At 37.4% G+C, this 22727-nt stretch overlaps 1 protein-coding gene across 11 annotated transcripts in view; it reads left to right on the top strand.

The window, feature by feature from the left end:
- The window catches only part of LOC311426254 (nipped-B-like protein), a 186335-nt gene extending 164071 nt beyond the window's left edge, over positions 1-22264 (top strand). For 9 of the 11 annotated variants that reach the window (XM_084502458.1, XM_084502459.1, XM_084502457.1 and 6 more), the window contains 18 exons: positions 439-573; positions 2017-2115; positions 3237-3290; positions 5608-5716; positions 6322-6458; positions 10204-10344; positions 10669-10762; positions 10873-11027; positions 11288-11378; positions 15267-15440; positions 15996-16186; positions 16829-16936; positions 17875-18075; positions 18467-18613; positions 19680-19975; positions 20301-20475; positions 20790-20975; positions 21533-22264. In XM_084502458.1, coding sequence (XP_084358584.1) covers positions 439-573; positions 2017-2115; positions 3237-3290; positions 5608-5716; positions 6322-6458; positions 10204-10344; positions 10669-10762; positions 10873-11027; positions 11288-11378; positions 15267-15440; positions 15996-16186; positions 16829-16936; positions 17875-18075; positions 18467-18613; positions 19680-19975; positions 20301-20475; positions 20790-20975; positions 21533-21898 — 2859 coding nt within the window. In that variant the 3' untranslated portion in view covers positions 21899-22264. Of the gene's footprint in view, positions 1-438; positions 574-2016; positions 2116-3236; positions 3291-5607; positions 5717-6321; positions 6459-10203; positions 10345-10668; positions 10763-10872; positions 11028-11287; positions 11379-15266; positions 15441-15995; positions 16187-16828; positions 16937-17874; positions 18076-18466; positions 18614-19679; positions 19976-20300; positions 20476-20789; positions 21017-21532 lie in introns of all 11 variants that reach the window. The other 2 variants (XM_084502467.1, XM_084502466.1) reach the window with 2 other exon arrangements.
- Positions 22265-22727: the final 463 nt, after the last annotated feature.

Here is a 22727-nt window from a genome sequence, read left to right as displayed (position 1 = left end):
TCCTTAGATGAAGCCTAGGAAAATGGAAAAGACTTGCTACATAGGCTTATCCATAAGCTTTATCCAAAGGCTTGAAGTATTACTGTCCAGATCTGCAAAGGGTCTTGTGTGTTCCAACAACGTAGTTAAAGCATCATTACATCTAACTTGTAAGCTCTTGAAGTGGAATTACACATTAGCAACATCATGAGCTCTTAAATCAGAGGGTATAAGCGGAGGAAGCATTTTCAGCATTCTGGGTGCTCAGCCAGGCCCTTAGAACCATTGCAGTTAAGTGGCACAAGTTATGCTGACCTTGCACTCTAGAATATTTTAACTGCCTTTTCTAAATACGTTTTGCAAGTCTGATTGGTTCATCTTCAAATATTAGTTCATATAACACAAACTAATTCATGTGTTGGATTTGTTTTCAAGACTGTAATACTTTTCTTCTCACAGGATACTGGTATCAGTGTCAGAAAAAGAGTCATAAAGATACTTAGGGATATCTGCATCGAACAACCAACATTTCCCAAAATTACAGAGATGTGTGTGAAAATGATTCGGAGAGTCAATGATGAAGAAGGCATTAAGGTAGAATAAAACATTTGTCGGGATTTTAATTATAATTGTTTTAGTGTTTCTGTATTTTGACCAAAAAAAAAAAATCAAACAACAAACAACACACCACTATTTCATTGCTTCGTTGTAAGATTTATTATTTTTATTTACTTGTCATTTTTTGAGAGAACAAATATCTTGACTTCCTACATTGCTGACTTGTTTTTCTTTCTCTTGTTTTCTTCATTATTTTTTTTGCTGGCAATCAAAAGATTTAAAAAAAATATGTATGTTTTCTAGATTTTTTTTCTGCTTGTAAGTATCGTCTCTGGGTATTCTCTTTTCTAACAAGTAAAATTGGCATATAAAAATCCTTTCTGCAAACAAAATAAGCTTTAGGTCAAAATTAAGTTCTTGACATTAGTATATGCCAGATACGTATGTTCTGCATATAAAACATTATGAAATATTTGTGTGTGCTTCTTTTGCATTAATTTTGAATGTTTAATGAATCACTTATTCCCCCTGAAATGTTACTTATGTGACCATATTCTACTCTTTGTGCAATGTGTATGCAGAATGACACCAAATTAAGATTATATGATAAATCATAAACCTGATACTGATGTTTTTGTTTGATTCAGCAAAATAATTTTAAAATATCTGGGTAATTAAGCATTCCCCGTGTAATAATTTTGTATCACACTTCCAGTGGGATATGAAATATGCAATTTTCAAGTTTCAGCATATATTTTTACCGCTTGAGACACATTAATGCCAAGTGGCTTTCAAAGAAGACTGTTAATCGAGATGTAGGATCCAAGGTGCTGCTGTGCAGGGAGGATGACCTTGTTCTCTCCTTCTTTCCCTTGCCTTTCCGACAACCTCAGGCAGTGTCTACAATGTATTTTCAATGTTTCCATAGTCGAGGAGAAATTCTTATATCTGTATGCTTTATAAGTAATGCAGGATAATATAGTTCACTTTCATTCTGTTCCATATTTTCCACCATCCAAAAACATTGGAAGGGAACCTACTTCCTAAGTTTGGCTAGAGAGATTTGGGGTTCTCTCCTTGTCACAATTGTTTTGAAAACTCCAAAGTAATCTACCACTGCTGCTAATTCTGCTATAGAAATCATAATATTGTGTTCAGTTGTTATTTTTTCAGGGTACTATGTTTTCCTGAGGAATGCAAATCAGTGCAGGAAAGTTTTAACTCAATTTTCTGTAGCATCAGTTCCCAGTGATCATTTGGTACTTTACTTGTTTAGAGGCCAGTATAACTCCTGTAATAGTATACCTGGGTCTCTCAGATAACATTCTCTACAACGATCTCACTTAGTTTTAATAATTCCTCATGAAAAGGCACATATCATCAACAAATCTATTGTATGGGTATATTAGAGATAATACCTATGTGCCAAGATAAGCTTATTTATTTATGCTAATACTTTTTTCTTTTTTTTTCCTTCAGAAATTAGTAAATGAGACATTCCAGAAGCTCTGGTTTACTCCAACTCCACACCATGACAGAGAAGCAATGACCAGAAAAATTTTAAACATCACTGATGTGGTATGTTATACAAATTTGAATGAGGTTGCATGCAAAGCTTGATTATGTTTTTAGTATCTTTGAAATATTGTCTGTAGTCTTTTAGAAAGCAAAAAATATACAAGTATCTTACTTATCAGATAGTTGTCTTTATGTATCTCCTGACACTGAATATATGATAGAATTATTCATCTGATGGATCAAGCTTTAGGAAACTTTAAATGCTCACTAATATGCTGGCAATGATAACTGGGACCATATTATATCCAAGTTGTATAAAACACTTGTTCAGTTAACAGAACAAATTTCTATTACGTATAACATTTTCCAGCAAATACTAGTAGCAGTGTATAGTTAAGCCTAGCTAAGAAATTGTCTCTTAAAAGAAAGTTTTCCTTAACAATTGATAATGTTTATTTTGAAAGATTAATAAGCTTTTTTAACAAATACAGGGTCAACTAGAGTAAACTAATATCTGCAGAATTGCATATACTTTCTAGGAGCAGTGAATTAAACAGCATGTCTCAAAAATCTGTTTCAAATAAAATGCTTATACTTCTGTAGTGAAAATGTGTTGTGCAAAATCTCTGTGCTGAGAAAGTGTTTTCATATCGATTTAACAAAGGTATAAAGATCAAATAAGTACTCATTTCACTATTTTAAATTGTGTTTAAACTCTATCCTGCTTTTCAATATTTTTACTAAATTATAGTGTAGTATGCATTTTTCCAGACTGGAAAGTTAAGCAATCTTAACTCAGTTCTCCTACTAATTCTACTTTAGAGCACTTGTGAGCTGTTCTTGAGATATAATGAGAGTTAAAGATTGGTTTGTTTATATTAAAAGTTTGTATGTACACATATACGCACACACACGTGTTCATTTTTGATATGTCAGGCTTGTATTTATGCTTTAATCTGTACAAAATGTCATTCTACAAAACCTGATGAGAAGTTTTTTCAAACGCAGAAAATGGTTTCTAATCTCCAAAGATATAAAATCATTGTACTGAATGCATAAAAACAAAACAAAAAAAAACAATATCTATGCATGTTTACTGTTCTTTAAAGATAATATATTTATTGAAGTAATATTTCTTCAGGTTCCTTTTTTAACCAGTTTATTCTCAATACTGCTTTTAGGTTGCAGCTTGTAGAGATACAGGGTATGATTGGTTTGAACAGCTTCTTCAAAATGTAAGCAATGAATTTTGAATGTATGGCACAATTGTCACAAGAATATTAACATTTCTTTTGATGCTAAAATACATTGGAGGGGGACTACGAGAGCAATCCATTCAGTAGACAAATTCAATTAATGCCCTTTTAAACACATGACTTTGGGTTTTGTTTGTTTGTTTTTAATCTTTATTGCTGTGATTTTCTTTGTCTCTGACATTAGTTTCTGTATTTCTCTATGATCTATTTTAAAAATACTTCACGCTTTGGTTTGTATTTTGGGCAGGTTTTTGTTGTTTGTTTGTTTTTGTTGTTTTTAATTTAATGGTGTCCTCAGTAATTAGTGACATTACTTTATCTGTGGACTTCATGTTCTTAATTCTGAAATGAACATCTGGTACAATGTAGATTTATTTTTTCAATGGCAGATAAGTATATATTCTAATAATATCTAATATATTAGTTACACAGTTTATAAAAAGAGTGAATGTTTGGAGTATTGCTTACTTCTACATATTTTACTTTCATTTTTTTCTAAGAAATGAGCTTTCTTTGTTTATATCTGTTAGCCTGTGTTAACTTTCTCCTCTGCATCTTCTATGCACCGGTTAATTTTCAAGCAAAAATAACAAAAGCAGGAATGGGGGAATTAGAGATCTCAAAAATGTTTACTTTACCCTGGAGTGTTATGAAAATAGGTAGCCAAGTAAATTAGCATGCCCCTTAATGCCAGCAAGGCTTCACCACGGGCAAATAGTGCCTGACCAATCTGGTGGCCTTCTATGATGGAGTGACTGCATCAGTTCACAAGGGAAGACTGACTGATGTCATCTACCTGGAGTTCTGTAAGGCCTTTGACACGCTCCCACATGACATCCTGATCTCCAAATTGGAGAGAGATGGATTTGAAGGGTGGATTGGCTTCAAGGTCACACCCAGAGAGTGGTGGTCAATGGCTCTATGTCCAAGTGGAGGCCGGAGATGAGTGTTGTATCTCAGGGGTCGTTCTTGGGACCAATACTGTTTAATATCTTTATCAATGGCATGGACAGTGGGATTGAGTGAACCCTCAGCAAGTTTGCAGATGACACCAAGCTGAGTGGTGCAGCTGACACAAGAGAAAGAAGGGATGCCATCCAAAGAGACCTGGACAAGCTTGAGAAGTGGGCCCATGTGAACCTAACGAGGATCAACAAGGCCAAGTGCAAGGTGCTGCACCTGGGTTGGGGCAATCCTGGACAGGAGCACAGACTGGGAGAAGAACTCATTGAGAGCAGCCCTGCAGAGAAAGACTCAGGGGTTCTGGTGGACAGAAAGCTTGACATGAGCCGGCAGCGCACAGTTGCAGCCCAGAAGGCCAACTGCATCCTGGGCTGCATCAAAAGAGGAGTGGCCAGCAGGTCGAGGGAGGGGATTGTCCCTCGATTCAATTGATTTAATACTTAAAGGGAGCTTATAAAAAAGATGGAGAACAACTTTTTGCTTGGGCAGATAATGAATGACAAGAGGAAATGGTTTTAAACTAAAAGAAGGGAGATTTAGATTAGAGGTTAGGAGGAAATTCTTCACTCAGAGGATGGTGAGGCACTGGAACAGGTTGCCCAGAGAAGTTGTGGATGCCCCATCCCTGCAAAGGTTCAAGACCAGGTTGGATGAGGCTCTGGGCAACCTGATCTAGTGGGTGGCATCCCTGCCCCTGGCAGGGTGGGTTGGAACTAGGTGATCTTTAAGGTGCCTTCCATCCCAAGCCATTCTGTGGTTCGATGATTAATGCCTGCACTGAAGAAAAGGCTACAGTATGACTTCAATTCTTGTTAGATATTAAAGCATCTTCAGGGACATAATTTCAGTCCCCAATTTTTTTTTGTAGAAAAGAAGGCTCAAACTGATTACAATGTTCATAAAAATGTTTCATCTTCATTTGATTTTTTTCTTTTGTATGATGTCAAAAACATTCTTTTTGCCTTTGCACTTTTTTCTTAAGCATTTTTAAAAGCCTTCTATTACTTACTGGTAGCAAGTATTTCTAGATTATTGTTTTCCTCATAATTTCATGAAGCACAAAGTTAGCTTTCATTCCAGTACAAAAATCAGGAGAACTGCTGACTTCTGTTCTTTTGTTGCAGTTATTTTTTCTTTAATTCTCTAGCATTTTGATTTTTTTTTAACTTCCTTTAATTATTTCTTCACAGTGTAGCTTTTATGGAGAAAATAGAGATTCTTTTGTAATGCAAAATCCTTGTGTACCTGTAGTAATTATTATAAAAACAGTATGTATCCAGTGTAAATTAATGCACCCTTACTACTAAATTGTTTTCTCTTTCATCTGCTATAGCTGTTGAAGTCAGAAGAGGATGCCTCATATAAACCTGTGAAGAAAGCCTGTACTCAACTTGTTGACAATTTGGTTGAGCACATCATTAAATACGAGGAATCTTTATCAGGTAATACTATTTAGAATCCAGTAGCTAAACTGCTTTGAATTTTTATAATACTTTAACAGTGGTTGTTAAAATTACTATCATGAAAACTTACTGTTACAGAATTCCTATCACAAAACTAGTGATAGTGAATTATTGCATTTCAGTTCATTATGAACTTTTGAGCACTGCATCATAATAAAGCTTCCCTAAGTTTTCTTTAGTTAACCACAATAACAGAACTACTTTTAAAATAATTTGTTAAAACTTTTAGATCACTAAAACAAAAACAAATATGAAATGCTTTATTTGCCTTAATATGTTCCACAGTTGTAATAGGAATCGTTGCCAGGGCCAATGTTCTGTATACAGAAAATATTTAAAAAATACTAATGTCTTTGAAGCATCTCTGCTTCTTATTTCACATATTTTGTGATCCTATACAAATGATAATACATTATGTTCTCATTTCTAATACTCTTATCTAATAAGAATATACAAGAATATTCTTTACTGATCTTGAAAGATATGTCATGAAAGATATTCATATGATACTTAGGCCATATGTTTTTAATTGATCAAACAATGCTTAAATCTAATATCTTTTGTGTATTTTCTAATTTTTGCAGATTCCGACAACAAAGGTGTGAATTCTGGTCGCTTGGTTGCTTGCATAACCACTTTGTACTTATTCAGCAAAATCAGGCCCCAGCTAATGGTCAAACATGCCATGACCATGCAGCCATACCTCACCACTAAATGTAGTGTAAGTAGAGAAAATAAGAATATTAGCCTTGTTTTTCCCCAAGATAATTAAGCATAGAAATAAATGGCTGTCTTGCAAGCTTAATGAAATTGAAGGTAGGAAAAGAGAAATAAAATTGTGTTTCTATTTCATGAACATCATATCTTCTAAAGATACTAGGTCCTCTAGTATGATCTCTGTAGCTTCTAAGATGCTGTTCCTCATCATCTACCTCCACGTTTTACAGCCAAATGAAATTGAAATCTTTACCGCCTCTTTCCCTTGAGGACTGAAAACCACTTTTTCACCTGTTACAAAATCATTCCTCAATTTTTTTTTGTTTTGCAGTCACATTCTTAAAAGTAGGTAAGATTTAACTTAAGAATATTAAGACTAAATGTATGGTTCCATGATACAGGATGACTTCATGTATAGTAAACATATCAGAAGGAAAATGTCCTGCTCTGTCCTCTTCAGCACCTCACTTCTGCCTTCCCTAGCTTTCACTTATGCAGGTCTTTTGTGCCCTGCATAAGACAGTTTACCTCTCAAAAATAGTAGAGAGCTATAATGCTAAACCATGCGCTCCAATAAAGTGCCTCCTCCTCCTCTGAAACATTGTGGAGCTTTTTGTTATTTTGAGTAGCACAGTTGTCTTAGTGAAGGTTGTGATAAATCCTTTATCTGGCAGAAGGAGCAAAGCAGATCATGCAGCCATGGCTAAAAGGAGAGCATGGCTGAGTGGGTGGCAGCACGCTATTGCATTAGGTCAGCTGCCCTGGGAAGGACAGGTTTGAGAGTACTTGTTACCAGGTGAGCTTGTACGTATATCCTAGCATTTTGACAGTTTCCCATAGGATCCTACAGGATAAAATGTCCAGCATACAGCTAAACAAAAACATCTTCTGATGGGTGAGCAATTGGCTGATGGGCAGGGCTCAAAGGGTTGTGGAAAATGGGTCTGCATCAGGCTGGTGGCCGGTCACTAGTGAGGTACCCCAAAGCTCCAGTTCTCTTCAATGTTTTTATAAACGATTTGGATGTAGGACTAGAAGGTATTTTAAGTAAGTTTGCCGACAACACCAAAATTGGAGGAGTTGTAGACTCTGCTGAGAGTGGAAAGGCCTCGCAGAGAGATCTGGACAGATTGGAGAGCTGGGTGATCACCAACCGCATGAAGTTTAACAAGAGCAAGTGCTGGGTCCTGCATCTGGGACGGGGCAACCCTGGCTATACATACAGACTGGGTAACGAGATGCTGGAGAGCAGCCCCACAGAGAGGGATCTGGGGGTTTTGGTTGATAACAAGCTGAATATGAGCCAGCAGTATGCCCTGGCAGCCAGGAGGGCCAACCGTATCCTGGGGTGCATCAAGCACGGTGTCCTGGTTTCAGCTACAATAGAGTTAATTTTCCTCCTAGTAGCTGGTAGGGTGCTATGTTTTGGATTAGGATGAAAACAGCGGAAGACATATGAGCAGCTGAGGTCACTTGCCCTGTTCAGCCTGGAGAAGAGGAGGCTGAGGGGAGACCTCACTGCAGTCTACAGTTTCCTCATGAGGGGGAGTGGAGGGGCAGGCGCCAATCTATTCTCCTTAATCACCACTGATAGGACCCGCAGGAATGAGGCAGGGGAGGTTTAGGCTAGACATCAGGAAGAAGTTCTTCACTGAGAGGGTGGTCGCACACTGGAACAGGTTCCTGAGGGAAGTAGTCACAGCACCAAGCCTGTCTGAATTTAAGAAGCGTTTGGACTGTGTGGTGCCAGGAGTTGGACTTGATGATCCTTATGGGTCCCTTCCAACTCAGGATATTCTATGATTCTATGAAAAGAGTGTTGATAACATGCTGATGTTTTAATTGTTCAGAGCAGTGCTAACACTAAGCCAAGGACTTTTCAGCTTCTCGCTCTGTCCTGCCAGCAGGCAGGCTGGGGGTGCAGCAGGATCTTGGAGGGGACAGACCCAGGACAGCTGACCCAAACTAGCCAAAGGGGTATTCCATACCATCTGACGTCATGCTGAACAATATATAGGGGTGGCTAGCCGGGGGAGGGGGGGCCGGATGCTCGGGGTTAGGCTGGGCATCAGTCAGCGGGTGGTGAGCAATTGCATTGTGCATCACTTGTTTCGTACACATTATTAGTAATAGTGCTATTATCATTATTATTATTTTTTCCTGTCTTAATAAACTGTCTCTATCTCAACCCACAGGCTTCACTTTCCCATTTCTCTCCCCCATCCCAGAGAGGGAGGGGGAGAGTGAACGAATGGCTGTGTGGTGTTTAGCTGCCGGCCGGGTTAAACCACAACACACAGCAGTGCTAGTTGGTCGAGGGAAATGATTGTCCCACTCTACTCTGCACTGGTGCGGCCTCACCTCAAGTACCATGTACAGTTCTGGGGCCCACAGTACAAAAAGGACATGAAACTCTTGGAGAGTGTCCAGAGGAGGGCTGCAAAGATGGTGAAGGGCCTAGAGGGGAAGACATGAGCAGCGGCTGAGGTCACTTGGCCTGTTCAGCCTGGAGAAGAGGAGGCTGAGGGGAGACCTCATCGCAGTGTACAGCTTCCTCGCGAGGGGGAGTGGAGGGACAGGTGCCGACCTATTCTCCTTAATCACCAGTGATAGGACCCGCGGGAATGGTGACTAGTTGAGGCAGGGGAGGTTTAGGCTGGACTTCAGGAAGAGGTTCTTCACCGAGAGGGCGGTCGCACGCTGGAACAGGCTCCCCAGGGTTGTAGTCAAGGCACCAAGCCTGTTGGAGTTTAAGAAGCGTCTGGACTGTGCTCTTAGTCATATGGTCTGAATTTTTGGGTAGACCTGTGTGGTGCCAGGAGTTGGACTCGATGATCCTTATGGGTCCTGTCCAACTTGGGATATTCTATGGTCCTATGATTTTCTGGATTCGGTCCTGAAGCACTCTCTAGGCACATCTCCAGCAGATTTTTAGAGCTGTTTCCTGTCTAACAGTATAGGAAAGGGGTATCAGATCATTTATTTGCTGCAATATCTCTTTAGTGGGTTACATCGCTTTTGTTCTTACACAGGTTGAGATGAATTGTAGAATAAATTCACCACTGTCAACTTGAATATGTTAAATAGCTTGATTGTAGCATATGGGAATTATCCTATCGTGATCAGTGAGCCTGATTTGTCAAAAAAAAGTCCATTTGTATCAGGTTGTATATTTAAATATAAAAAATGTTTTCTGTAGATTTCTCACAATATATATAAATTCATGATTATGCAAACTAGTAATCGTTTTAATTGTAATTTCTATGTTAGTGCACATTATTGTCTATTTTGTTTAAGCCACATTCAGCCATAGCACAACTTTATTTGTTGCTGATACCTGTTGCCAGGTGTTGTGTGTTCTCTAGTGTGCATCAAGAAGCATTCTGTAGATTTGTTGTAGGACTCTTTAAATATATATACATGTATATATATATATATAATAAAATTATCAGGATCAAAAGTTTTCAGGTGTGCATGCAGCCTTGATGAAAGGTGAAATTCTGCTTCTACAGATTTATTTTTTCTGGAGGTTCCATAAAAAAAACAAGAACTAGCTTTCATAATAATAAGTAATTTAATATCATACATAAACTATATGAATAACATTCTAAATCTTTACTAAATACCTTAGTGATATCTTACATAAGAGCTGGGATTTTGTGACTATCAGTGCATATTAATAACAGTTACAGACAGTTTATATGTAACATATACAGAAATGTTAAATGCTATAAACACTGTTGTTTCAGACCCAGAATGATTTCATGGTGATCTGTAATGTTGCAAAAATCTTAGAGCTTGTAGTGCCGCTAATGGAGCACCCAAGTGAGACCTTCCTTGCCACTATTGAGGAAGACCTCATGAAACTCATCATCAAATATGGCATGACGGTAAGATTTTAATTGCTAATATTCAGTTGTTGACTTAGTTTTATGTTGTGACATACATGGTTTTGATTTAATGGAAGTCTATCTTCATTATGAAGTTGCTTATGCTGGTCGTAGGACCGATGAGCCATGAAATAAACAATGTTCTTGGTTTACTGGAGTTTGTATGTGTTGTTGCTATATTTTAATGATTATGACTTTGGGCAGGTTTTCAGAGCAGTCTAGGAGATAGACTGCTAGAGTGTTTGTTTTAGTTCTACATATCTCCACAAAAATCTCAATTTTAATTTCTAAGTATGTAATTCATTTGTTCTCTCTTGCTCCTAGGTTGTTCAGTATTGTGTGAGCTGTCTTGGCGCTATTGTGAATAAAGTCACTCAGAACTATAAATTTGTGTGGGCCTGTTTTAATAGATACTATGGTAAGTGAAGTCAAGTCACAACATGTAAGTTTCACTTTTCAGTTATGACTACAAGTCTTAGGGATGCACCCTGTTTATATACTGTCATTAAAACTTTTATCTTACTGTAGGTGCGCTTTCAAAATTAAAAAGTCAACACCAAGAAGATCCCAACAGTACAATACTTACTGCCAATAAACCAGCACTCCTCAGATCACTTTTCACTGTTGGAGCTCTATGTCGGCATTTTGATTTTGATCAGGAAGATTTTAAGGGCAACAGTAAGGTAAAATAACTTGTATTTACTCTCCAAGTCTTATGTGTATTGAATGTTCCACTTTTATTTGAAAACACAGTATTCCTAGTTGCTCAGTGCTGTTTTTTCATAATGCATAAAAGGATGTTTTTTGGTCTGTAAATATGTGCAAAGGCTATGTAGTAAGATTGTGTTTCTCTTTTCTTTTTGATATTTATGGTTTTCATAAGAGATTAAAAAGCATCCGTTTCATCCTCAAACAGTTGTTATTTTTGTTGCAATTTACTCAGGTTAACATTAAGGATAAAGTACTTGAACTGCTGATGTATTTCACAAAGCATTCAGATGAAGAAGTACAGACAAAAGCCATTATTGGCCTGGGTAAGAAATATTAATAATTTTTATTATTCTGCTATAGTAAACATCTATGCATTATAGCAGGAATTTATGTATTTATGTGGTGGCAGGGAATTTATTTAAAATCAAACTTTACTACATGTTTTATTTGAGAAATTGCTATAGAAATGAAGTCAAAGGGATGCTAGTTGTATACTTCTGCAGTAGAGTGGATGCTTTTGACAGTGAATGCCTTTTTGATGCGTGTCCAAGTTTTAAAAAGCAGTGGATTTCAAAAGTAGTGGAGATGCAAGTATTTTTTAGCTCCAAATCTTGTGGGTTTTTTTGTGTTTTTTTTTGGTGTTTGTTTGTTTGTTTGTTTTTTCAGTCCTCAAGGCATGGTTAAAGAATAACTAGATAAAGGGCTGGAAAAATCTTGAGCATTCTAAGTGAAGGGCCAGATCTTCTGCAGGAGTTAAGGGAATTATGGCAGTTTGTAACAACTGGGGGTTGTTCTGTGAGATTTCACTAGACATTGAGATGATGACATAGCCTAAATATCACTGTTCTTTTTAGGATTTTGACTGTATTTCAATTTTAAATCGATTATTTATCTGAAGCCATTAGTGTGGTATCTCAGTGACTTGCAGTAATGCATGAACTGCCATTGAGTGGTTTATATCACATTTGTCTTCTGCTCAAGGACAGAATCTGTACCTGTGAGAGAACCTTTTGGGCAGAACCATTTGGGCAGATAGGCCTTGGTTTCTGGAAGAGTTCAGTTCATGTTTATGGCTTGGTCTAAAGAAAGTTCTCTCGTGTGTGAGCTAGCTATAATTTAACTGTGAGCTATAGTTTAACTATGGACAATAATTTGCCTTCTTATGCTGCTGTTTTGGTGGCTTTTTAGATGACTAGTAAGGGCTCTGAGGATAAGAACCAAGACTTAATCTTGATTTGAAATTCTGTGAGAATCCATTTCAGACAGCTGAGCAGAATTAATGGCTTTAGAGTTGTCTTAGTTGCAGCAGCAATGCCATGGTGTTCTGGACTAACTGGAGTTTTTCTAGGCATTGCATCAAGGTGCACAACACTTTCTGTAGTTTAGTCAAATGTAATTGTCCTATACAGGATATTGCACATGGGACATGGGCTACCATGCTAACCATAGACATAATTACTTTACTCATGGATGTTGACAATATTGCATTAGCCAACAATGTTGCTAACTTAGAGACTGAACTCTGATCAGTTTGGGGGAAGGGGAGAAGGTGGGGGTGCCTATCAATATTTTTTTTTCAGATTTTTCTTCCTCTGCCTGTAAGCACCTCGATCTTTATTTTAATTAAACCTCAGAACACTGCTTTAAGTGATATATTGATCTCATCTACATATTGGTTCTATTTTGGGGTTAGCTGTTGTATGTGTGGACATGTGGTAGACAGGGCAAAATTTTACCTTACAGGCAATTGAGCCAAGTTGTCAAATCATTCAACATTTGTATGAAGCAATAAGGTGAAAAGAACTAGCAAGCTATTTCCACATTTATACAAAATAAAGATGTCGCGTAAAGAATGCATATTTTCCTATCAGTAATTATTTGTGTGTCCTTTCAGTAAGGACACTTAACAGGCTTAGCCTTTGCTTTGGGATGTGTCACTCCTGTTGAGGGAACCTGGCCACTATGGTTAAGGATAACAAAAAATGTTTTTATAAATATATTAACGACAAGAGGAGGGCCAAGGAGAATCTCCATCCTTTACTGGATGCAGGCGGGAACATGACTACAGAGGATATGGAAAAGGCTGAGGTTCTTAATGCCTTCTTTACGTCTGTCTTTACTAGCCAGACCACTTATCCTTAGGGTACTCAGCCTCCCGACCTGGAAATCTTGGATGGGGAACAGAAGAACCACCTCACAATTCAGGTGGAAACAGAGACCTGCTGCTCCACCTGGACTGTCACAAGTCCATGGGGCCAAATGGGATTCACCCAAGGGTGCTGAGGGAGTTGGCGGATGTGATTATTGGTCCGCTTTCCATCATCTATCAGTGGTCATGGTCATCTGGAGAGGTCCCGGATGGCTGGAGACTTGCTAATGTGATGCCCATCTATAAGAAGGGTTGTAAGGAGGACCCAGGGACCTACAGGCCTGTCAGCCTGACTTCGGTGCCAGGAAAGGTGATGGAACAGGTCATCTTGAATGCAATCACACAGCATCTGCGGGACAACCAGGGGATCAGGTCCAGTCAGCGTGGGTTCATAAAAGGCAAGTCCTGCCTGACTATCTCATCTCCTTCTATAAGGTGACCTGCCTGGTGGATGAGGGAAAGGCTGTTGATGTAGTCTACCAAGACTTCAGCAAGGCCTTTGACACGGTCTCCCACAGTATTCTCCTGGAGAAGCTGGCAGCCCATGGCTTGGACAGCTACACCCTTAGCTGGGTTAAAAACTGGTTGGACAGCTGGGCCCTGAGAGCAGCAGTGAACGGAGTGAAATCCAGCTGGTGACTGGTCACCAGTGGTGTTCCCCAGGGCTCGGTGTTGGGGCCCATCCTCTTTAATATCTTTATTGATGACTTGGATGAGGGAATTGAGTGCACCCTCAGCAAGTTTGCAGACGACACCAAGTTGGGGGGAAGTGTCTATCTGTCGGAGGGTAGGAAGAACCTGTAAAGGGACCTGGACAGGTTGGGTCAATGGGCAGAGGCCAATGGGATGAGGTTCAACATGGCTCAGTACTGGGTCCTGCACTTTGGCCACAACAACAACCCCATGCAGCGCTACAAGCTTGGAGCAGAGTGGCTGGAAAGTTGTGCAGAGGAAAAGGATCTGGGGGTGCTGATTGATGCTTGCCTGAACATGAGCCAGCAGTGTGCCCAGGTGGCCAAGAAGGCCAACAGCATCCTGGCTTGTATCAGGAATAGTGTAGCTAGCAGGACCAGGGAGGTGATTGTCCCCCTATACTCTGCTCTGGTGAGACCACACCTCAAGCACTGTGTTCAGTTTTGGGCCCCTCACTACAATAAGGACATCGCGGCCCTGGAACATGTCTGTCCAGAGAAGGGCTATGTAGCCGGTGAAGGGCCTGGAACACAGGTCCTATGAGGAGCGGCTGAGGGAACTGGGGTTGTTTAGTCTGGAGAAGAGGAGGCTCAGGAGAGACCTTATTGCTCTCTCCAACTACCTCAAAGGAAGTTGTGGGGAGCTGGTGTTCAGCCTCTTCTCACAGATAACCAGTGATAGGACTAGAGGGAATAGCTTCAGCTTGTGCTGGGTAGGTTTAGGTTGGAAATTAGGAGAAAATTCTTCTCAGAAAGAGTAGTCAGGCATTGGAATGGATTTCCCAGGGGGGTGGTGGAGTCACCATCCCTGGGGGTGTTTAAGTAGTGGTTGGACGTGGTGCTTAGGGACATGGTTTAGTGGGTGACGTCGGGGTAGTAGGGTGATGGTTGGACCAGATGATCTTGGAGGTCTTTTCCAACCTTGATGATTCTAGGATTATATGATTAAGCTTAACTGTAAGTCTTTTAAGGTCTGATTATGGTTCTCTTCCCAATGTGTACTTGCAAGGCAAGTCGAGGATATAACATTTTGATTTTTGTTCCTTGATGGTTCCTTGGAGAGCTCCTAATTATTCAGGTACTGACCACTACACTGCTTCCAGACCTGTATGACTCTTCTTACTGCAGCTTCCCTAGGTCAGCACCCTGTCTTTATCAAGAGTATTGCTTTCATGGCTGATAGAACTCCTTATAAGTTTTGGATGGTGTCCATATGAAAAAGCAATACTGTTTGGATTAGAAAAAGTTATTCTGTTGTAGGAATTGGGAGGGGATAAATTTCATACCTGTATTTTGAAACAAGACTTAAAAAATAGAAATATAATTTCTAGATGATAATGTGGAATATTTCCTCTTCCCCCCCCCCTTAGGATTTGCATTTATACAGCACCCAAGCTTAATGTTTGAACAGGAAGTAAAGACTCTGTACAACAGCATTCTTTCAGATAAGAACTGTTCAGTAAACTTAAAAATCCAGGTGTTAAAAAACCTCCAGACCTACTTGCAAGAGGAGGATACACGTATGCAGCAGGCAGACAGAGAGTGTAAGTGTTAAATTCTTCTGTGCTAATGAGGCATTCAAAATCTAACTTTTTTCATACAGTTATGTATGTGAACTGAATCACTTAAGATTGTTATCTATCAGTAATACTGTATGCAAAGTATCCTAGGAGAATTTTCAAAAAACATTATGTGCATAGGTGTATTGAGAAGTGTAGGTTATTATTAACTTTCAAGATGTATAAATTCTGGAAGCAATCCAGAATACATAATTGCTGTAATGATATTAGTAATGCTTTTCATCGAAATCTTCTCTAAGGTTAATTTGCAGATACAAAATAAGAAATAATAAGAAAAAATTTAAATTAAAAACTTTTTTTTTTTTTTTTAAGGAAAAAGAGTATAATTAAGGTCATGTCTTCAGTTTTCTTGAAGAATATTTACCATCAGATTGTTCTACATTTCATGAGATCATAAACACATTCTAAGACAGATTAAATGTGTATATATTGTAAAGCTTAAAGATCACTATGCATCAACTAATGGCAAAGTAAATGATTATACTGTGGTGAGTGTTATTGTTTTTGTCCTTTTTACAGGGAAAAAAGTAGCAAAACAGGAAGACCTGAAAGAAATGGGTGATATTTCCTCAGGGATGAGTAGTTCCATCATGCAACTATATCTCAAACAGGTCCTTGAGGCTTTCTTTCATACCCAGTCCAGTGTACGCCACTTTTCTCTAAACGTCATTGCACTGACATTAAACCAGGGTCTCATCCATCCTGTTCAGGTATGGTAGGCTTTTTTTTTTTGGGGGGGGGGGAATAGTATTTGGGGGGGGACGACATTGGATAGATAGTATTACTTTTCTGTTATAATTTCAGGTGTATGCCAGGCCTTTCCCTTCTTTTGTTTCTTTATACTGGAAACTGCGTTAGCTTGCCTCCACCTCAATCCCCATATCCTCCAAACACTATGAAATTCCAGAGCCAATGTTGGAACTGTCTTCAGTCATCATCTCCATTATTCTTTGCTTACATAATATTTTTTATAATTTTTAATGCTGCACCCATCATGCATGTTCAGTCATAAGTTGTGTGCTTGTTTGTTGTTTTTTTTTTAATGGCATTTTTTGTACTGTAAATTGACTTTCGAATTTGAGAGAAATAGGAATGCTACCTGAAACCTTGCACAACTTCTATCATTATTTGTAATGCTGGTCTTTCTTGTATATTGCACTATGTGCTTGCAAAAAGTAGTCAGGTGGTGAAGTTGCATAGTTTCCTATTCTAGTTCCTGCAGTAGTCAGAATACAAGAACAACAGTGTTCTGACTGGAAGAACAATGGAAGAACAAAGATAGAGTGAGAAAGAGGTGGTACAATGACTCTGAATAATTCTTTTTTTTTTTTTTTTCTTTTTTTTTTTTCAAGTGTGTGCCATACTTAATTGCTATGGGCACAGATCCAGAGCCCTCTATGAGAAACAAAGCTGACCAGCAGTTGGTGGAAATAGACAAAAAATATGCTGGGTTCATTCATGTAAGTAATTCTAAATTAAAATTTTACAGAATACTGTTTGCTGATAGCAAACACTTGAATATGCCTCAGCTGCAGAAAAATAGTATCAAGTAACAAATTAACTATAAGCAGCTGTAAAGAAGATCCTGACTCTTTCCCCGATCAGAGATTTCTGTTGTTAGAAATAGAAATAATGTAATAGGATGTAATAATTTGAAGCATCTCTTCCAGTCTAAAATTGTCTTTAATTTATAGTTCACAATGTTTTGCACAGTGAATAGTACACGAACATTTATTTGATAAGAGATAAGGACAGGTGTTTTGTAATGTTTAGCAACAACTTACCTCTATCAGTAGACTAGGGAGAAGAACACGTTCAAAATAGGATTTTAGGATATTGAGGCTTTATGAATTGTAATCTGAGCTGAAGGAGCATAGCATAGGAAGTTGTTGGAAATTCTAGGATATCTGCAAAAAAATAAAAAAATAAAAATCTCATTTTTTGTTGGTTATTTTGCACTAATATGGACTCAGTATTGGTTTCACTATAGCTGACATAAGCATACACATTTGGTAAAATATTCTGTTCATGTATGAACATTTCAGTATTCTTGAAAGTAGTTTAAGTTGGAATACTTTGCTGCAGTTGGTAAATAGATTAGCTGTATATGTTTCTAACATAGAATGAATGGTGAAAGCAGTTCACAAGACACTTTGATTTCTGCCACAAATTCTGTTTTAATGTTTGCCAACTCAAGAGGTAGTATCACTGCAGTGCATGTTTGAAAGTTAAACTTCGGATGAGCAGCCACTTAAAAGGAAATAAGCTAAAAAAAAAAAAAAGTTTGTAGTTTCTGTTAACAGGCATTTGTTTAATTTTCCACTGCAAAAAAAGATATTATATGTTTCAGTTTCACTGCTTGAAAGCAATGGTTTAAATAAAAATAAATACTTTTCAGATGAAAGCAGTGGCTGGTATGAAGATGTCTTACCAGGTGCAACAGGCGATCAATACCTGCCCAAAGGATCCTGTAAGAGGTTTTAGACACGATGAATCATCCAGTGCATTGTGTTCACACCTATACTCTCTGATTCGAGGAAACCGTCAACACAGACGAGCATTTTTAATTTCTTTACTCAACCTCTTTGATGATACTGCAGTAAGCATCACATTTCTTTCACCTCAAAAGAAATTCAAATAGCAGTACAAGCTTAAATTCTCCTTTCACAATGTATTTTTATGACATAAATATTGATAACTTTGTTTCCCTATTGTGTTTTGCTTTGCTTTGCAATATGAGGTATTTACATATATAATATTTGTTATTTTTGCATCATTCTATATCTTTCTATATACCCAGTTTGGATTGATCAAAAATAATGTAAGTTATGGCTAAATTTTACATATGTTCTGTAGTGTCAGGTGGAAGATATCTAAAATAAAATTTGTTATATTTTTTTGCTCTAGACTGTTAGGAAAATATGATAAGAGTATAAATCCAATGTATTTATAGGTACGCTTATAATTTTGTATTTATTCTTAACTTCCAGAAAACAGAGGTGAATATGCTCTTGTACATAGCAGACAATCTAGCATGTTTTCCTTATCAAACACAGGAAGAGCCACTGTTTATAATGCATCATATAGACATTACACTATCAGTTTCTGGTAGCAACCTACTACAGTCATTTAAAGAGGTATGTGTCTTTATAGTTTACTATATTATGGTGGCAACATAAGCTTCTCTATAATTTGGTCAATTTTTCAGTGAGTACAGTACCATTATTATGATATGGATGAGCAGCATTACTTTGTAATCATTAGTTAAAAAACAAACAAACAAATAACCCTTTTTGTTCTGGCATGGATCTGGAAGACACTAATTAAAAACCTTTCCTTACGTTTCTGCTTACATTATTAAAAAAGAAAGAAAATTTTGAGATCTCATTATTAAATACCTATCATTTCCTAATATTTCTGAATAATAATAAATTGCATGCATCTGGAAGTACATGAACCTGGAATCATCATGAAATACTGGTTTATTGTGATTGTTTGAATAATAAAATCCAGTTTGCTGTTTAATTCTTTTTGTTCTCAAGTAGCTGATGGTAGTTGCATGTGTGTCACCTGAGAGACTTTAAATACATTGTTTACTGCAAGAAAAGTGTGCTGTATTTCATTTCATATGGTGGTATTTAAGAACCCCAGTCATGGTATAATATCTGTTGTTACGGCAATACACAACCCTGTAAGAAAAAGACCTCTGTTTCTCAGACTTCTTCATTTCCTGGACAACTTTAATGATTAATGATAAAAGGTCCAAGCTGTTAAGAAGCAAACCCATTCCAAGAATTTCCAATCTGATACTAATTACAAGTCAGAGCTGATGCCTGGAAAGTACACTGCTTTGTGTTCTCACCCCACCAAAGTTGATTTTTGATCTGGTAGAAAAAGACAGATTCTTCAGATTGGGCACCAGTGTCAGTGGAGTACCTCCCACTTGGGGGGAGGGGGGGGGAGTAGTCTTTGGATCAGTTCTTTTGGGGTGGGGGTCAGGGTCAGGGGGGAAATTGAGCATCTTTTTTCCATAAATAATTTTAATCTTTGAATATCGAGTTCTGAATTATTTGTTGTTGTTATATTGTTCAGGGAATTCTTGCTGATTTCAGCCAATTATGATTTTGGAAAGATTTTCTAAAAACAGACATGATGCTACTTTACCCTAATTTTGGAACGTGTGTTAATTTCTTTCTGTCACAGTCTATGGTGAAAGACAAAAAAAAGGAAAGAAAGTCTTCATCAGACGAGGAGGCTGAGAGTGACAGTAACAGTGGTAGTGAGAGTGAAAGTGAAGAGGAAGCTTCTAAGCCTCGGAGATTACGGAAACGAGTAGACTTTGATTCAGATTCTGATGAAGAAAATGATATAAATGCTGTGATGAAATGTTTACCAGAAAATTCAGCTCCTTTAATTGAATTTGCAAATGTCTCGCAAGGCATATTATTACTTTTGATGCTGAAACAGCATTTAAAGAACCTCTGTGGATTCTCTGATAGGTAAGGATACTTAGATAATAGCCTGATCTTGTAATTTAGTGGGTTCTTTGTAAGGATTAAGTTTGGAAGTTTTTTAAAAAAGTTATTGTAACTAATTGTTTAAGCAATAGATTTATGTAAGAGAAAAATCATAAATGTAACACATTGAATGTAATGAAACAGAAACTTTGTCTTAGAAAAAGCAATGATTAATTTTTTATTAGGTTGTCTATTGTAGATGAAATAATGAAAGTATGACTGCTTATATTGAAGATTTTAAAAGCTTTTCCTTGAAATTATTTTAGAATTTCCTTAAAAACTCTTCTTTCTTGTTTTCTTTAAACAGTAAAATTCAGAAATATTCTCCATCTGAATCTGCAAAAGTTTATGATAAAGCGATAAACAGGAAGACAGGAGTGCATTTCCATCCAAAACAAACTCTGGATTTTCTGCAGAGTGATATGGCTAATTCTAAGATCACTGAAGAAGTGAAGAGAAGTATAGTAAAACAGTACTTAGATGTAAGTAAAGTTGCTCAGCAGAAAATCTATAACTCTTTTAAACTGGCTAACACAGTACAAACTTGAAAGTAGATGCTAATGAATTAGACAAACATTTCAAAATGTTATGTTCCTGGTAATCTTATGTGATATTCTGATAACTCACAATTTCCTTTCAGGAACACATGAGCTGTTCAAGCTTGAAGTTGTCTGCCATATGTTTTACCCTGTTTCCTTATCTTTCCATTTAATTTAATTTAATGTAGTGTTATATCAACGGTTATTTTTAAAGTTACAGTGTGGATCTTTTTTTTTTTTTTTTTTTTAATGTATAGTTTAAACTCCTTATGGAACATTTGGATCCTGATGAAGAGGAAGAAGATGGAGAGGTGTCAGCTAGCACAAATGCTCGGAACAAAGCAATTACTTCGCTGCTTGGAGGAGGCAGCCCTAAAAACAATGCAGCTGAGACAGAGGATGATGAAAGTGATGGGGAGGATAGAGGAGGAGGCACTTCAGGGGTGAGGCGGAGGAGGAGTCAACGTATTTCGCAGCGTATTACGTAAAATGATTTTTATGTGCTTATAAATGTCAATCTATTATATTAAATGTACACCAAGTAATGTAATCCACATGAAAGCATTTTGTAGATAGAGATTCTCTACTTAAGCATTTATACAACTTTTGTAGAAAGTTTAACAGAAAAGACAATAATAAAAAAAAAATAGAAAATGAGATTTATCCAGCATAAAAACTTATTAATTTTCCTTTGGAATGTACTGTGTGTTATCCTTTTTATTGTTGCCATTTTTTTATGTAGCTTTATTATTCATGTGTATATATAATTTTATATATCAATAAGAGATAAAGACACGGGTACAAATTAAGAGTATGTGATTTTACAAGGATATGTTAACCCCTTGGCGCTGGCGGTCGCGGTGCGTCTCATTGCCGGCAATGGAATGTGTGCTGGGAAATCCCAACTCCCGGCGTCAAGGGATTAAAAGCAATAAAAGCAATAATTTCACTAAAGTTCTTTTGTGTAACACTTGGTCTTTTTTCCCCCCCAATGTTTTAGTCATTGAGAAGGTCAAAACGAAATTCAGACTCTACAGAGTTGGCTTCACAGATGAATGAAAGTGTTGATGTCATGGATGTCATCGCTATTTGCTGTCCAAAGTACAAAGACCGACCACAAATTGCAAGAGTAGTACAGAAAACCAGCAATGGCTTCAGTGTTCAGTGGATGGCAGGCTCCTACAGTGGCTCCTGGACTGAGGCTAAGCGCCGTGATGGCCGCAAACTGGTGCCTTGGGTAGACACTATTAAAGAGTCAGACATTATTTACAAAAAAATTGCTCTAACAAGTGCTAATAAGCTGACTAATAAAGTTGTTCAGACTTTACGATCGCTGTATGCTGCCAAGGATGGAACTTCCAGCTAATGAATTTGTACATGCAGCCAAATTTGCAGGAATTGAAATAACACAAAAACTTGAAATATCAACTTTCTGGAAACAAACAGTTAAATGAAAAGTAAGAATGGGACCTGGGACACAGGAAGAAAAAAAAAAAAAAAAAAAAAAAAAACAAGAAGGAAATGTTTGGTAAACATTTTTTGTGGGAGCTTCCTTCGCTGTTGTGCAGCAGAAACTTCTCAGTTCATTTTTACTCCCACTGTATTATAGTTTAACAAAAAAAATGTTTATATCTTGAAAAAAAAACAATTTCTGTTAAAAAAATAAAAATAAACAAGTGAATGTTGGAAATTAGTCTGTTAATGTTCTTAATAAAGTGTTCTTGAAGTTTAACCTAGCAGCGGATGGCTTTCTTTAGCTTAGCCCAGTTTCCAGGGAAGCATTGTTTTTCCAGGCTGTAAAATGGCATAATCTCCTGGATATATAATTTATTCTGTTGAAGGAAAAAAAAAAGGGGGGGGGGAGGGGAGGGGAGGGGGGGGGAGCATGCAGTATCTCTGACCTATTTGCAGGAGGAGTTTTTGTAAATGTAGATTTTGATGTATTAGGTCACCCTGAAATACTACAAGAAAAGGGATCCCCAGCAAATCTGGTGGAATGAATACTGCAATAAATTTTTTTACTTCTCTTTGTTACTTGTCTGTTTCCATTTGAATTTCTTATTGTAAAGATCTGTTTAAATCCATTTATATTATTTTGCAGTCTTTTATGTAATATTTACTATATTAGTGGTTTTCAATTCAAGACATAAGATATTGTTTATACAGTTTGTATAGGCTGATTTCTGAATAATTGG

Source organism: Aythya ferina (genome assembly GCF_964211825.1).
Source record: "Aythya ferina genome assembly, chromosome: W".
In the NCBI taxonomy this organism is placed as follows: Eukaryota; Metazoa; Chordata; class Aves; order Anseriformes; family Anatidae; genus Aythya; species Aythya ferina.
This window is presented reverse-complemented; position numbering and strand designations above follow the sequence as displayed.